The 17,660-nt window shown below is 41.3% G+C and overlaps 1 protein-coding gene across 1 annotated transcript in view; it reads left to right on the forward strand.

The window, feature by feature from the left end:
- The window catches only part of LOC116966339 (microsomal triglyceride transfer protein-like), a 55,458-nt gene that overhangs the window by 22,411 nt on the left and 15,387 nt on the right, over positions 1-17,660 (forward strand). Inside the window, exons 6-10 of the mRNA XM_033012465.1 lie at positions 1,783-1,922; positions 5,473-5,620; positions 13,022-13,179; positions 14,145-14,313; positions 16,814-16,921. Coding sequence (XP_032868356.1) covers positions 1,783-1,922; positions 5,473-5,620; positions 13,022-13,179; positions 14,145-14,313; positions 16,814-16,921 — 723 coding nt within the window. The remainder of the gene's footprint in view (positions 1-1,782; positions 1,923-5,472; positions 5,621-13,021; positions 13,180-14,144; positions 14,314-16,813; positions 16,922-17,660) is intronic.

Here is a 17,660-nt window from a genome sequence, read left to right on the forward strand (position 1 = left end):
ATACATCAGAAAACATATGCAAAATGTTCTTTGTCCCACTTACGTGATTTCTTCGGCGACTGCTGGCACTCGTTATAGTCGCAGCAGGTCGCCGAAAATTTTCAAAACGTTGAAAATCTAGCGCCGACCCGGAAAAGATACGAATCGTGACTACACGTGACTACTCATGACCATCCAGGCGTCACCCCGCGACATGTCGACACGTGACGCCTGTATGGTCGTGAGTAGTCGCCCAAAGAGTCATACCTTTTTCTGGTCGCCGCTGGATTTTCAACATGTTGAACATTTTCGGCAACCTGCTGCGACTATGATGGGTGCCGGCAGTCGCCGAAAAAAAAATCGCGTAAGTGGGACAGGTCCTTAACAATTTCACAAGAACACACAAAAATAATTAGTTGGAGGGATTTTTACAAGTTCCTCCGTATTATTTGAAATTAACATATTAGTTATCTCAGGGATATTTGCAGTGTTGTCCATGGTACAAAAATAGTTTTTAAATATCTGCAATTTCTTTGTATCCTGTTATTAATTTAACTAATTTTCTAGAGGTATCACAGCCTCATCTCTTGCTGTTTGTTTTTGATATTGCACACAATCTTTCTTTCAAAATCAAATTTTTCCACTTCTTATGAGCTTTTAATCTTTTGCAGCTGTATCTAGCCTACCACTGTCCTTGCCATTGTATATGCCCTACTTTTCAATTTAACGTTATCTTTGACCTCCTTTGTTAACCACAGATTGTAGCCCGTGCTCATACATCCAGCACACCCACTCAGCATAACCAGATTTTGCACAGGATAAGCAGATGCTGACTAAAGAATCTCCTGCATGTCTGCCCTAAATTGCAGCTGAACGCAGCACCTCCGCTGTCAGGGCGACATGGTGGTGCAGCGGGAGAGTTGTTGCCTAATGCCCCTGTCCCACTTAGGAAACCTGAACGGAAACCTCTGGAGACTTTGCGCCCCACCCAAGGTTTCTGTGCGGTTCCCGGAGGTTCTCAAAGGTTTTTATCAGTCTCCTTACCTGCTTCCACTACCTGCAACCTCCGGCAACCACCTGCAACCTCCGGGAACCGCATGGAAACCTTGGGTGGGGCGCAAAGTCTCCAGAGGTTTCCGTTCAGGTTTCCTAAGTGGGACAGAAGCATTACCTGGGTTCGATCCTGACTACAGGTGTTGTCTGTACGGAGTTTGTACATTCTCCCTTTCACCTGCGTGGGATTTCCTCAGGTGCTCTGGCTTCCTTCCACACTTCAAAGACGTTTAGGTTTGCAGGTTAATTGGCTTGGCAAAATTGTAAATTGTCCCTAGTGTTTGTAGGATAGTGTTAGTGTGTGGGGATTGCTGGTTGGCAGGGACTCAGTGGGCCGAAGGGCCTGTTTCCGCGCTATATCTCTGAACTAAACTAAATGGTTTCAATTTCACATAGCAACTGCAGAATAGCCTTTGAGTAAGATTACAATTGAAATTTAGTTAGGTCTCATCCTTGTTGCAAGCCCACACCCAAAATCCATTGGAATATTTTGGAGGACCAAGAAACCAAGAACCAAGAGTTTGAGGGTGCAAACAGGCCATTAATCTTGACCCCATTTGAACCCAGGTACAAGAGGTGAATCCTCTTTATCTAATTGATTGTACCAAGAGATTCTCCCAACTAAGTTGTTTCAATGCCAAACAAATACTGTTGGATATTGCAATACGATATGCGTTTCAGGTTTAAAAATCCTTCATGCATCCATGTTAAAACAGATGTTTGATAAAAAACGTTGACCTTTCATTCAAGGTTCTTGGAGTTCAGTGGCAACCCACATGTAAAGGTCTTTACTCTGTGGAGAATGGTGTTATCAAAACAGCTGTCATCGAGGAGGGTCATATATTCAAACTCAATCTTCAAACAACAATTGGAGCCAAAATCAGCTCAAGGTTTGCCAAATTTTACTTTTTTTTAACTCGAAATGGATATAGAATGCATAGAACTGCTCTCGTTCCTTGTCAAGGGTTGCATTTCTCTGGATAGATGTAAAAGATTTAAGGACACTGTTCAAAGATTAGGAGAGTTCTGGATCTTGGCCAATGCTTTAAGTTCAGCAAAGACTTACTGTATAAACATGTATTTCTGCCCCTTTATCGTTGCATTGTTTTGACAGAGATGTATATTCAGTGCATACTTTTTATTATAGAGACACATACACACACATGTATACACATTGTAAGCTCAAGCAAAAAAACTGGCTCATCTTCTGCCCCCCCACCTCACAGATTTAATAATAACTAGACTAAGTTGGACCTGTTGGGTCCCAGCTTCACACGGGAGGGCTTTGCTTGCCAGTGAGGGGGGCTTTCTGGAGCGCTAGTATGGGTGATGTGGGCCGAAGGGACTGGTTTCCATTAAACCACATAAAGGGAACTCACAGTTCAGTAGACACTCAGTGTTGTAGCCTTCATCATGGTGATTGATTTTTTAAACACTAATAACTCTTTTATTTTCCATCGATGGGAAAAATCCTCGGGGACTGTGAGTAAGATGGCCAAAAATCACAGCTGTACGTGGTAGCGATTTTTCTAAAATCAAACAACAACGCAAGCAGGAAGTGGTCAAGATGAGACTTTTAATTATATAGATATTAACAAAGTTAGATAACCTTCTCCTTGTAGATTTAAAGCAGCATTTTTATGACTTAACACACAGATACGTCTGCATATACGTCCAAGCAGAATACAGTTTCTGCCATTCAGCATTGTATTTTTATCCATTGCTCATCCACCACAAACATTATAGCATGATTTAGAATCCCAATCGTAAGCATATAACACAGTACATTTCTAAACCTAGTCATCAGATAGCTCGAGCACCATTATTGAAGTGAGGCAACTTGTACTACTCTGTTTCCTTCAGGTTTGATTCTACGACATATTACAGATGAAACACTGTCTTTCAAAACCTTGATGTATTCAACAGAGAGTTAGATATAGCTCTTTGGGTTAACGGAATCAAGGGATATGGGGAGAAAGCAGGAACGGGGCACTGGTGCATCTCCTGGATGATCAGCCATGATCACATTGAATGGCGGTGCTGGCTCAAAGGGCCGAATGGCCTACTCCTGCACCTATTTTCTATGTTTCACCAGGGAAGAATTATAAGGGTGGGAAAATGAAGTGTGTTTCCTGAGCTTTTACGTTGGTCATCATAGGAGCAATGGCGGAGGTCAAACGTAGAGTGGGAATGGGGCAGAGAATTATAGTGTCGGGCAACTGGACGCTCAGGACTGTCCCTGCAGATTGAACATAAGTGTCCTGTAAATGTGTCACCCAGTCTGCACTTGGCTTCTCTAATGTAGAAGAGACCACACTGTGAAAGCTGAATGCAATGCACTTCATTGGAAGGCGTGCATGTGAATTGACAAAGTTCATGTTACTGACTGGTGGGTCGAGGTGAAAGACCAAAAGATCTTGATTAGTACGGGTGTCAGAGGTTATGGGGAGAATGCAGGAGAATGGGGTTGGGAGAGAGATAGATCAGCCATGATTGAATGGTGGAGTAGACTTAATGGGCTGAATGGCCTAATTCTACTCCTAACACTTATGAACTTATGAGCAAGAGTGGCGTCTCCTGTGGTTACATGGTAGATAGATAGATAGATCCTTTATTTGTCATTCAGACCTTACGGTCTGAACGAAATGTCGTTACCTGCAGCCATACATACAATAATACAATAATAAACAACAGAACAGACAGTAAACACAAATTAACATCCACCACAGTGAGTCCACCAGGCATCTCCTCACTGTGATGGAGGCAAAATTCTTAGGGCTGCAGTCTCTTCCCTCCTCTTCTCCCTCTGCGCTGAGGCGATTCCCCACCGGGCGATGGTAAAATCAGTCCCGCGGCTCACCGAGCTCCGCGAACGGGCCGGTTCAAACACCGCGGCCCGGGGTGGTCGAAGCTGCCGCCCTCCAGTCCAGCGGACGCAGCTGTTGACGACGTCGTCCACTGGCTCGCGGCCCAACCCCGGACTCAGGCCGCCGCCGCCAGAACGCCGTCTCAGCCACCGGAGCACCGTTCCAGCCCCGAGCCGGGTCGCCCTCACGTGGGCGCCGTTCCACCCTCGAGCCAGGCTGCCCCCACGGGAGTGCCGTTGCCCTCGAGCTGGGCCGCCCCGACGGGAGCGCCGTTACCCTCGAGCTGGGTTGCCCCGATGGGAGCGTCTCAGCCCCGCGCCAGGCCGCCCTCACGGGAGCGTCACAGCCCCTCACGGGAGCGCCGTTCCAGCCCCGAGCTGGGCCGCCCTCACGGGAGCGAGCTCAGGGCGAGTCCTGACAGGCTGCCTCCGGAGCCTCGAGGTCGCCAGCTCCGCCATTAGGCCTCAGCGCAGACGGAGGCAGAGAAGGGGGATACGACAAAAAGTCGCATTCCCCCGAAGGGAGAGACAGCAAGCCCTGTTTCAACCCCCCACCCCCCCCCCCCCACACACACACATAAACACAACCTAAAACCAAAAACTTAGCTAAACAAAACGAAAAAAACAACTCAAAAAAGTAAAATCACACAAAAAAGTAAAAACCAAGTTACATGGTGAGGTGTCATGAGAAGGGATTTGGTTAACGGAGATGTAAGAACAAGATGCAAAGGGTTATGAAGGGAACGGGTAACTAAAAGTGCTAAAAAAAGGAAGGGTATGTCAGATTGTGGAATCCCTTTTAGAGAGACAGAAATGATGGCGGTTTTGGTTTGGTTTATTAATATTGCCACACGCATCAAGATGTAGTGGAAAACTTTGTTTTGCATGTTATTCAGCCAAATCATACCATATATGAGTACTTCAGGAAGTGCAAAAACGAAAATATACTGTAGAATATAGTGTTACTGCAACAGAGAAAGTGCAGATTTAAAAAAGTGAAAGGGCTGCAACATGGTTGATTGGAAGATTGGGAAATACGTCCGTAACATTCAAGACTCTGCTAACAGTGGGGAGGAAGCTGTTCTTGAATCTGGTGGTACATGCTTTCCATTTTTTATATCTACTGCCCGATGGCAGAGAGGAGAAGAGAAAATGACTTGGGTATGAGTGGTCCTTGTTTATGTTGGCTGATTTTCTGGAAGTAGCATGTATTTTAGATGGAATTATATGGGGCGTCGTGGGAAACTGATCTGTGTGATGGACTGGGCTACGTTCACAACTCTGCAGTTTCTTGCATCTTGGGCAGAGTGTTGCTAAACCAAATTGTGATGTACGCTGATTAGATGCTTTCTATAGTGCATTTGTAGAAATTGCTAAGAGTCATTTTTATCAAGACTACACCACTAATTTTGCATTTACTATATTTTATCATTTTTTTCTGTTTAAATCTAATGGTATCGTGTTTATGTTATGGTGCTGAATTTTTTCAAGTTTGTTGTAGTATTTCATGTCTGAAATAGTAGAGTATGCAGTTATTCGATTCAACTGAGTGAAGCAACTATCTCTCACACTAGGCAGCAGCTTCACTATATGACTTCGGAAATACAACCCAAAGCATTCTACGGGGAAAGTCTTCAGGAAACACTGCATAATCTAGGGATCTTCACACCCTTATCTATGACTGGAGTTCTGGAGAAGATACCCTGCAAGAACTGTACACTTGTGAGTATGACTGCGTATTAATATCACATATTTGGTGAGCAGATCTGGTGCATTATCTGGCTCAGTAAAGTTTCAAAATATGTTCCTTGTGTGTTCCTGCGTTATATGAGATGACTTCATATGCTGGATCATATCCCCCTCCATCAGGAAACATGTTCCCGATGTTGGAGGAGTCCAGAACCAGAGGCCACAGTTTAAGAATAAGGGGTAAGCCATTTAGAACGGAGACGAGGAAACACTTTTTCTCACAGAGAGTTGTGAATCTGTGGAATTCTCTGCCTCAGAGGAGGCCAGTTCTCTGGATGCTTTCTAGAGAGAGCTAGATAGGGCTCTTAAAGATAGCGGAGTCAGGGGATATGGGGAGAAGGCAGGAACGGGGTACTGATTGGGGATGATCAGCCAAGATCACATTGAATGGCGGTGCTGCCTCAAAGGGCCGAATGGCCTACTCTTGCACCTATTGTCTATTGTCTTTTGTCTATTGACATAAATGGAATTCTCTCCTTCAGTCTCGACCCAAAACGTCACCCATTCCTTCTCTCCAGAGATGCTGCCTGTCCCACTGAGTTACTCCAGCATTTTGTGTCTACATTCTCTCCTTAACAGCAAGAAAGGCAGCAAAAAGGAAATCTAGGAGCTCTGGTGAAATTACCACATCAGTCCTCACCTAGGAACAGTTCTTCCGCTATTTAAGCATGGGAAACTAAAGTCTATTGTCTATAATAAAGTGTTTTAGGATATCCTTGGGTTATGAAAAGTAATATTTGAGAGCACTTTTTTAATAATTTTTTTGGGAAACCTCTCCTTGTTCTGATGAACCTTTAACCAAAATTTGTCTTTCATCTGCTCCTGACTATATCATTGTGTACTTATGATGAATCCCTTGTGGTCACCAACAGGTCAAAATGATCTCCTGCCATTTATTGTAATAGACAAAAACCATGTACTAATTAACTGAAATTGAGAGGAAGTGCTCAGTGGTGAAATTGTCAAATCCAGTTATTAATTTTTCATATTTTATTTAGTGACAGAGGAAGTGAACAGAGGAAGCAAACGTACACTGCCATCACTTAACAATAAACATTTCTGCAATGTACAATGAGAAAATATCTCGTGGGTATGATATCAGACAAGGTCACATGCTTAGAAGTTGTTGAAATTAAATGCAAATTAACTAATATTCAATAATCAAGCTGCCACTCATTGCCACAAACTAAATTAAATAATTAGTATGTGCCCGATATTAACTTCAAGACTACAATTGAGGAAGGAAAGTTTAAAATGTATACTTTTGTATTTCGTGCCTTCTAATATCCTTGAACATTTACTATATCTCCCAGTATTAGATATTTAGCACACAAAAATCCATGGGCTTCAGCCAAAGAAGAGATAATGGAATTCCATTTCCCAAGGAGATGAAAGATAAAGTAAATTCTAACGCATCCTTCTATGTTCCATTAACCACAAATAATGTATTTGCCTTAATTTGAACTCCTGGTTAAATTATCATGATTCATGGAATTGTGTGACCAACTTAATAAATTAATTCAAAATACATTGCTGGCTTAAATATCCTATTCCCTTCAGTAAAAATGATAACAGATTGATGGTGAAGGTGAAACATCCCTAAAACCTTTATAAACATGCAAACTTATACATACCTGGCTCAGTCAGTGATTTTAAGTGGAGTGTTGCTGAAAATGTGATGTCTTCTTATTTGTGCTTTTCCAGAAGAAAGCTCAAAGCAGAAGAGACGCATTATAATAATTTTGTTGGTCAGACAGCATTTCTGGAGAAAAGGAATAGGTGATATTTCAGGTCAAGACCCTTCTTCAGGTTAAGAGTTGAAACGTCACTAATTCCCTTTCTCCAGAGATGCTGTCTGATCCGCTGAGTTACTCCAGCTTTTTTTTGTTCTCTATCTTCAGTTTAAACCAGCATCTGCAGTTCCTTCTTACTAATTTTGCTTGCAATTTATTTTCACACAAGTACTTTGAAAGCTGGAAATATTCTTTTTATACCAAGATGTCACCCACAATAGCTTATATTTTTATTGCATTTCTAAGTTGCAGAATATCCCAAGGTGTTTGACTGCAACATTATTGTTTGGTTAAAGAAGTGGTTTGTGTGAAGTGACATACAAGAGATTAAGGAAGGAAATTCCAGTTTGTAAGGATGAACCATCTTATGACACAGCTGGCAATGGTTGGGCTGATGTGGAAAGTGGGTGTGTAAGAGGCAGAGTTGTTCCATGTAGGGTCAATGCAGGAGAAAGTTAAAAACATTGGAGAAAATAGGAAGTGTAATCTATTGGGGAATCTAATGAAGACTTTAAACTCGGTGGGCAATCTACCCCAAAGGCAATGTAGAGCAACAACTATGGCAAGGTTTTGGTAGGGGAGCAGGGTAGACTAGAGTCAGCTTGAGAAAATTCACAATCATTCTCGCATGGCACAAGAGGCATGCACAATACGATACAATACGATATGATACACCTTTATTTGTCCAGGAGGGAAATTGGTCTGCCACCAGTCAAAATATACAGAAACAAGGTATTGACAATGCCATGTGCATTCTAATAATAATGAAATTAAATAATCGAGTGGAAAACTCCAGGATGAGGGATGTGCAAAGATGGGGAGGGGGGGGGGGGGGAAGAGTCAGTCTACCCCATGACAGAAGGGGGAGCAGTTGTACAGTTTGATAGCCACAGGGGAAAAGGATCTCCTGTGGCGTTCTGTGCTGCACCTTGGTGGGACCTGTCAGTTGCTGAAGGTGCTCCTCAGGTTGACCAGCGTGTCACTGAGGGGGAAATATGTCAATAGGTGAATCACTATTTACTTGACAGTTGGCTGGGGATGGAGGTAAATAGTAGAGTAGAAGGCAGTGAGATTAAATTGAGATTGGGGCACAGATTCAGGATTTAACTGCATATCTATCCAGGCTACTTGAAAGACAGAACATTAGCTCAGATGGAAAGGAGCACAAACACGATTGTAACACTTCTCAATCATGACATAAATCTCTAACCGCAATTTCGCCTGAAAGGCAAAACCGTTGGCAAGAATCCAAGGGCAGTGTGGAGAGCCAAGGCTATTGAGATTTGGTGTTAACCCACTTTTTAAATAATCATACAATTTCGTTCTTGGCAAAGGAACACTGCCAAGATGACCACAAACGAATGCACTTTGCAAATGGAGAATACATTTTCAACATCTCTGACCAAAAATTGTGACTTCTAGGTTCAGAAACTTAGAGGCACAGCAAGCAAGGAGTGAGGAAAGTGAATATTAGCATTCCTGTATTTTCCTGATGCATGAATGAGTTAATACTCAGTTTATATATCAAAAGGAAGATTTATAAACCAGGCTGAACGTAGCTTTGATTTTTCAAAGCACTGTGCGGAATATTTCATCCTACTTTGTAACAAACCAGGCACACTCCTTAACTGCAATATTAGAATCACAACATACACCTAAACAGTATGGCCACGCATTTAATAATATTTAATAACTTCATTCTGCAAGAAGGCTGAATAGAAGAGTAATTACATTTTGCTGAAATTTTTAATCAAATTAGTGACACATCATTTGCTGGAGTGCTTGGCGATAGGTTATATGCATTGGAGGTAATGAGTCGGCTGGAGAACCAAGTGGGAGGAGCATAGAAGTGCTCATCGAACAAGTCCCTGTTAACTTAGAGTTTAGGGGAACTTATGTTCGTAGCTAAAAATCTCTGATGTTATGCTTCACCAAAATGGCACTCATTGAGATCTGTAACTATGGGTATCAAGGGTTATGGGGAGAAGGCAGGAGAATGGGGTTAAGAGGGAAAGATAGATCAGCCATGATTGAATGGCAGAGTAGACTTGATGGGCCGAATGGCACAATTCTGCTCCTATCACTTATGAACCTCTTGCAAGCGCTCATGCAGCCTTATACATTTAACTTAACTGCTCTCAGTTAATGTCAAGATCGATGTCAGTCACAGCTTCCAAACCACTGTCATAGATCTTTGTTACGTCTCACGATTTTTCTGTTCACTGCTACAGCAGGAAGGCATCCAACCTCTAAATTCATGGGCACAAGATGTAATCTATTTTTTTCTCAGTCCGCAGGCGAAGGCTAAATGGGGATTTGCTATTGTTGCAGATATTCACAAAGTGCAGGTAGTCATAGACTGGACTTATTACAGAGACCTTTCTTGTAAACAATAGCGGGAGCTCCCTGGAGGGTCTGCTACACAGAGACCATCCCTCCAGTGGACACGGGGAGAGTCCATGCAATGTCCATACAGACAACACCCGTAGTCGGGATTGAACCCAGGTCTCTTGCGTTGTAAGGCAGCAACTACCTCTGCACAACCGTGATGCCTTAAATGTATGGAAATTGAGGTCATGCACTTCGCTAAGAGGAATCAAACGAAAATTGTTTTAGTAATTCAGTACCACAGAATATCTCGGGCCTTGGGCACTGCTCAATTTTTCTGTGGGACACAACAACCCTTTGATGTAAGTTGAACTTCACAGATGGATTTCTGGGCTGTTATTTCATATCTGCAACTTGGAAAGTTAATGCTGTGGATATCTTCGTTTTACATGTGGGAGTATTATGTCGGAACCTTGTTTGGTGGGTTTCTTTTCACACTTTTGAAGTTCTGGGATGATTTTCAATTCAATTCAATTTTTCAATTCAATTTTTTAATTATGTGCTTGCATTGGGAACGAAAGCCTGACATTTAATATTTTGTAGAGAAAACTTTACTCTTTTAATAGGCAAAGCTGGAGACTTGGCTGATCGATTATATGATTCAACAGACATTAGACAATAGGTGCAGGAGAAGCCCATTCGGCCCTTCGAGCCAGCACCACCATTCAATGTGATCGTGGCTGATCATCCCCAATCAGTACCCTGTTCCTGCCTTCTCCCCATATCCCTTGGCCACTATCTTTAAGAGCCCTATCTAGCTCTCCCTTGAAAGTATCCCTTGAAAGACATTATAACATAGAAACATAGAAACATAGAAAATAGGTGCAGGAGTAGGCCATTCGGCCCTTCGAGCCTGCACCGCCATTCGATATGATCATGGCTGATCATCCAACTCAGTATCCCATCCCTGCCTTCTCTCCATACCCCCTGATCCCTTTAGCCACAAGGGCCACATCTAACTCCCTCTTAAATATAGCCAATGAACTGGCCTCAACTACCTTCTGTGGCAGAGAATTCCACAGATTCACCACTCTCTGTGTGAAAAATGATTTTCTCAAACAAATCTGAATTCAAAAGTATTGTTGAATTATGACTCAATGTCATAGGATAGGATTTCTCTCCATATCAATACCCGAGCTCCGACGTACCCGCTTCGTTCATTCTTCGTGCTTACCACGAGTTTGATTTTTTTTAAACTTGGGAGAGCTCTTGCAATGAACTCGTACCGTGGGACAGGGCTTTCACCCACTGAGTTTCCCCAGCTTTTTTGTCCAACTGTAATCAATGATGTTACTTTTACCAAACCCATAACCTCTACCAACCGGACATAAAAATTACACTTAGCTGAAAGTCTTTTATGCAAGTCGCACATTCCCTTATTTGGAAATATATGAATTCTCCTTTATAGATTCCCAGTCTAAATCCTGGAGCTCCCTACTCAAAAACTGAGGGAGACCCTTCATCAGGGAGATTTCAGCTGTAAAAGGAAACAGCTCATCACCATTTAGAGATTGCCAATAAATCACGGCCTTGATAATGACACTCTACCCTAGAGATTCTTTTTTTTTTTTATCTAGGTAACATGTTTTGAGCGAAACATATTAGCCTTGGAGAGTGTGTAGTATGGATTTACAAGATTCTGTGATAAATGAGAAAGTGATTGCGTAAACAAGGATTAGAAACACAGAAAAATAGGTGCAGGAATAGGCCATTCGGCCCTTCGAGCCAGCAATGCCATCCAATACTATCTTGGCTGATTCTCTAAAATCAGTACCCTGTTCCTGCATTTTCTCCATATCCCTTGATTCCTTTAGCCCTGAGCTAATCTAACTCTCTCTTGAAAACATGGAGTGAATTGCCCTCCACTGCCTTCTGTGGCAGAGAATTCCACAGATTCACAATTCTCATGGGTGAAGACATTTTTCCTCATCTCAGTCCTAAATGGCCTACCCCTTATTCTTAAACTGTGACCTCTGGTTCTGGACTCCCCCAACATCGGGAACATTTTTACTGCGTCTAGCCTGTCCAATCCTTTAAGAATTTTATATATCCCATAAGATCCCCTCTGATCTTTCTAAATTCCAGTGAATACAAACTCAGTCGACCCATTCTTTCATCATATGTCAGTCCCGCCATCCCGGGAAATAACCTGGTAAACCTACACTATACTCCCTCAATAGCAATAATGTCCTTCCTCAAATTAGGAAACCAAAATTATATTCTTTAGAATCTAGCAGGTCAATGGATGACCCAATTTTAACTCAAATTAGTAGAAAAATAAAAGCTATTTCTATTGTTGAGGGCCACAAGTTGCAGCTAGATCTTTTAGAAATGATGTTACAAAATAACTGTACTGTAAAATGTTTGTTACACTTTTAATTGTTAATTATAAAGCCAGGATTGAGTTATTTTTTGTTAAAAAATAATTTAAAAGCCTTTGGAACAAAGGATGATGCCATATATCAGTTTTCGTTTTTAAGATTACTTTCCATAATTCAGCTTTGAAAACTCAAACCCCAAATTACTTAAAATATGACATAAATAAAATGTAATATATATATAAATATATATATCAGCCAACAGGAATGAGGACCATAGTAGATAGGTTAATACATTGTGAACCTGTGCACTATCCCAATGAATGCACCTGAAAAACCAGATTTCATTTCACTAAATGCTAATTGGCCTTCATATTTCCCCACTGACCTATTCAAGATATCTAGCATTTTTACTCTGTCGTTTTATCTTTTATCTACTTTACTCACAGCACTCCAAGTTATCATCTTTTCATCAACCATTCTGTAGTTCAGATCAAGGGCAATCACTTATTGCAACAGCTTCTTCCCGACAGCTATTAAACACAACAACAAATAAGTTCTGAGCTACAACAGACAATCATTATTATTACACTATATTTGTTTAATTATTGAGTATGTGTGCATGTGTACATACACACATTGAACTTTTTTTCCCCTCCATTATGTACTATGTTTCCATATTCTGTTGTGCTGCAGTAAGTAAGAATTCCGTTGTCTTATCTGGGATATATGACAATAACACACTTGTGTCTTGTCCAAACATTAATACCGAAGCTTCCTTTTCCTTTGTTGAATATTTCTAGATTCCTTCAGTGGAACTGCTCTGTGTCTTTGGGTGGAATCCACAATGAAAAGTTACTTTATTTTTCTTTTAGGCAAATGACTATTTGAAAAGTCTCAATAAGAAAAACAACCTGCAAGATATTTCCGAAATATCTGCAGCAAAAGTATTCCTAGCTTTTGTTCAACTACTGAGAGAAGCAAAGAAGATAGAGATCCTAAACTTTCTGAAGAAGGCAGCTGACGATGAGATGTAAGTTAGTGCACTTCTTCCTTTTGCTACTATAAATGTCTATTTGTTTAGGAGTCTAAAAATCCTTCCTGGCAGATGAAATCCATTTTAGTTTAGTTTAGTTTAGAGATACAGCGTGGAAACAGGCCCTTCAGCCCACCGAGTCCGCGCCGACCAGCGATCCCTGCACACTAACGTTATCCATCACATACAAGGGACAATTTACAATTATATATATAAGTCAATTAGCTTACAAGCTGTAGGTCTTTGAAACATGGAAACATAGATAATAGGTGCAGGAGTAGGCCATTCGGCCCTTCGAGCCTGCACTGCCATTCAATATGATCATGGCTGATCATCCAACTCAGTATCCTGTACCTGCCTTCTCTCCATACCCCCTGATCCCTTTAGTCACAAGGGCCACATTGAAGTGTCGGAGGAAACTGGAGATCACGGAGAAAACCCGTGCGGGTCATGGGGAGAACGTACAACTCCATACAGATAAGCACCCGTAGTCAGGATCGAACCTGGGTCTCTGGCGCTGTAAGGCAGTAACTGTGCCGCTGCGATCTGAAATCATTCTCCCATTCTCTCATGAACCTCAGTGTAAATCGGGGTGTCAGAAAATGACTCTTTCTAGTTATGAGAGGACGTTCAGCTAGGATACAAAGGGATGAAGTGTTCCATATGGAGTCAGAGTCATAGAGCATATAAACATGTCCTTGGGCTTAACTCATCCAAGTTGCCCTGTCTAAGCTAATCCTATTTGCCTGTGTTTGGCCTGTATTCCTCCAAACCTTTCCTATCCATGTACCTGTCCAAATGTATCTTAAATGGTGTTATTGTACCTGCCTCAAATACTGCTTCTGGCAGCTCGTTCCATATGGCCACTACCCTCTTCATGAATTCAGACGTGAATGCCAATACTTTTTGGTGGCTACATTTCCAGAATTGGAAGGCTTCTTACCGCCTGTGATATATTCCAGCTCCTTCCTGATCGACTCAGCCACAGCGGCACAGACCGAATCATCCTTGAGTGCGCTCTCAGAATATCTGGATTTCACCAAAGAGAAACAAAGTCCTCAAGTGAAGACATTCTTGTACGCTGCCGCCTTCTCTTCCTACCCATCCAAAGAGCTTTTGAACACATTGTTGGTACGTACGTATGCGTTACGGAAATTAAATCCTATTCCCACAATACGAGATAACTATGTTTAAATAATTTTCTGCTGCAGGGGAAATTGTAAGATATTACAGCAGTAACATGTAGATAGAAAACGGAGCACGGGTTTTCAGTACAGGCTGTTGCCAGTGTGGGTCTTTTTTATTTGACAAAAGTGCACTGCGCATACTCAAACATATTCATGAGACTAAAGGACAAAAGGGACTATGGACATTTATTGTCACAAACACCAATTGGTGCGGTGAAATGTTATTGTCTGATAAGATAATGAATATATCACATCACACAAATCACACCCACTTCTTAAAGTTACAGTCACCATTATATACACTTATATACACTAAATCTTATATATATCAATAGTCAGTTTCAAGAAGGGTCTCGACCCGAAACGTCACCTATTCCTTCGCTCCATAGATGCTGCCTCACCCACTGAGTTTCTCCAGCATTTTTATCAACCTTCGTAAAAAAAAGGCCTGCTATTTTGCCATGGAGCACTGGTAATGTTTTCTGAAAGTGGACAATATTTAAAGGCCAGAATGTTCTATTAATTTACTGGGGCCTTCATTTTAACATTTGTTCTACATGGAAAACAATATAGTTGATGGTGTTGATGAGCATTCTTGCAGTCATCAACTAAACCCATCCATCAACTCCTTCATGGTGTTTCCCATCTAAGCAGCTTCCCTGAGAATGCTTTATGCTAGTGGTTCCCAACCTTTTTTAGCTCATGGCCCCCTTGGGATCTTTTAATTTTTCTGTGGCCCCCCCCTGACATTATTAGCGGAAAAAAAGTACTTCAATATTATAATACAGTACCTTCCATAAAAATATCAGTGTCTATTAATTGCACATATATTCTCTTTTATTCTATTCCACAAACATCAAAAATATTTCAACTACATAGATTTAAATTTATTAGAACTGAAATTTAGGAGGCAACAGGGTGGTAGCTCTGTGGCCCCCTTCATTGAACCTGTGGCCCCCTAAATCCCCAAATTTTTCTGTGGCCCCCCTGAAATTTGCCATGGCCCCTTTTTGGGAATCACTGCTTTATGCTATTTGCCTCAATTACATGTGATGGCACATACCTCACTTTCAAAAACTTAGTGGGTGAAGAAGTTTCTTTTGAATTTCCATTTGTATTTATGAGTGATCTTTTTATATTTATGGTCTAGTTTTGGTCTCTTTTCCAGGTAGGAAGATCTTCTCGAATTTAGATGCATAAATTCTGAATGGAAATATTTTCAATGTATAATGTACCGTTTCAAGGCTGCATATGTCAACCAGGCTCAATATGTCATTGTGCAGCAATAGGCTTTTAAAAAAAATCATTTTATTGGGTCTAATACTTGTTTTGCAATATGGTCAGTAACAAACAATTAATTTCATTTCAATGGCAAGAAAATTTAATGAATGATATATGTAACCCAAAGTCGTAATCAATATTTTTATAGTTTATATTACTGATAATAGCTTTTAATTTTATTTCTTAAATCCATTGAAATTCTCTGGCATCCCTGGTGAGATTTAAATTCTGCCTCTGCATTGCCAGTGTTATGTCCCTTAAGTAAGATGTTATACGCACATCCTGTTTTGGACAAAACAGGTGTAGAAGGGTGAATTGTTTACTGAGCTAAATAAAGCTGAGTTAGAGGTTAAGAAGCAAATGGAAATTCCAGAGATCAAGGTTTAAACATGCGAGGGATGTTACTAATCGTTGATGATGAAAAACAGAAATGTATTCGAGGAAACGATTAGAGAATGCAGTGTATTTGGAGTGTTTAATGAATGTTAATTCATTAAATATTAAACTTAATACATTAAGTATGTAAATAATGTGGTCCAATTACTGCACTATCCTCTTTCTCTACAATACCTCTGTACCAAAACTTTGGTTATGAACTTTGCCAATTAATCAAATACTTGCTGATAAGCAGTTTTAAATTTAAATGAAGACTTAGTGCTTAGATCCAAGAGCATGATATTAATTTACTTATTGAGATGGCAGATAGCAGAGAAAGAAGAGTGAATGGCCAGAGACTTTTATTTTGGAAAACCAAGGGTTGTTCTCAGTTGAAGTTGAAATTGGAGAACCACGACAAGCTCCATACAGACCTGATCAAAGCCTGCTTTATTTAAGCTTAGTGTAGTGTAGAGTTACAGCACGGAAACAGGCCCTTCGGCCCACCTAGTCCGCACCGACCAGCAATCCCCGCACATTAACACTATCCTACACACACCAGGGACAATTTACAAATTTACCAAGCCGATGAACTTACAAACCTGGAGTGTGGGAGGAAACCGGGTAAAACCCAGACAGATCACGGGGAGAACATACAAACTCCATCCAGACAAGGGTCCGTAGTCAGGATCGAACCTGGGTCTCTGGTGCTGTAAGGCAGCAACTGTGCCACCGTGCCGCCTGCAAGCATTGTAATTTTGTACATAACTGATGTGTTTCCCTTAAAGGCAAAGCTTCAACGTAAGATTGCGAGCAGAGAAGTCGAAGAAACCACTGTTTCAGTGATTGGAGCAGTGATTGGCAAAATGTGTCTGAGAAACCTGTGTAAACTCCAGGTTAGTAACTTTGATGTGTTTAGCCCATTAATGTATTAAGACACAGGTCAATAATTCACATTAAGTATGTAAATAAGACTATTTCTCCCTTGGCAAATAAAAGTAGAGTAATAACCTCTTTAATTGTACAGCAGACGTTGATTTGCTTCCAATTATGCTGTTGAGCTGAGTGACGCTAAACTAGAGGTTAAAACATGATTAACAAGCTCATCTGGAAGGCTGGCTCTGTCCTGGAGGCAGAGTTAGATTCATGGGAGGTTGGTCTTGGAGGGGAGGATGCTCCTGAATCTGCAGAGCATCTTGGACAATACAGCTCACCCCCTCCATAACACACTGGTCAACCTGAGGAGTACCTTCAGCAACAGACTGGTTCCACCAAGATGCAGTACAGAACGCCACAGGAGATCCTTCTTCCCTGTGGCTATCAAACTGTACAACTCCTCCCCCTTCTGTCGTGGGCAGACTCAGATGGGATTGAACCTGGGTCTCTGGTGCAGTAAGGCAGTAGCTCTGCTGCTATGCCGCTGTGCCACCTTAAAATTTCTAAATTCCTAAATGTACCTGGCAGGGAATGCTCTAGAGCAGCACGGTGGTGCAGCAGTAGAGCTACTGTCTTACAACGAAACAAAACTAGAAAATTATAACTTATAACTTTTGTAAATAGGTTATAGAAATTGATCTTAAACTGAGTTTGAATATTTAATATAATCAATGGTAGTAATTTTTCCTCGTATTTTTC

The sequence above is a fragment of the Amblyraja radiata genome, chromosome 37 (genome assembly GCF_010909765.2).
Source record: "Amblyraja radiata isolate CabotCenter1 chromosome 37, sAmbRad1.1.pri, whole genome shotgun sequence".
Taxonomy (NCBI): Eukaryota; Metazoa; Chordata; class Chondrichthyes; order Rajiformes; family Rajidae; genus Amblyraja; species Amblyraja radiata.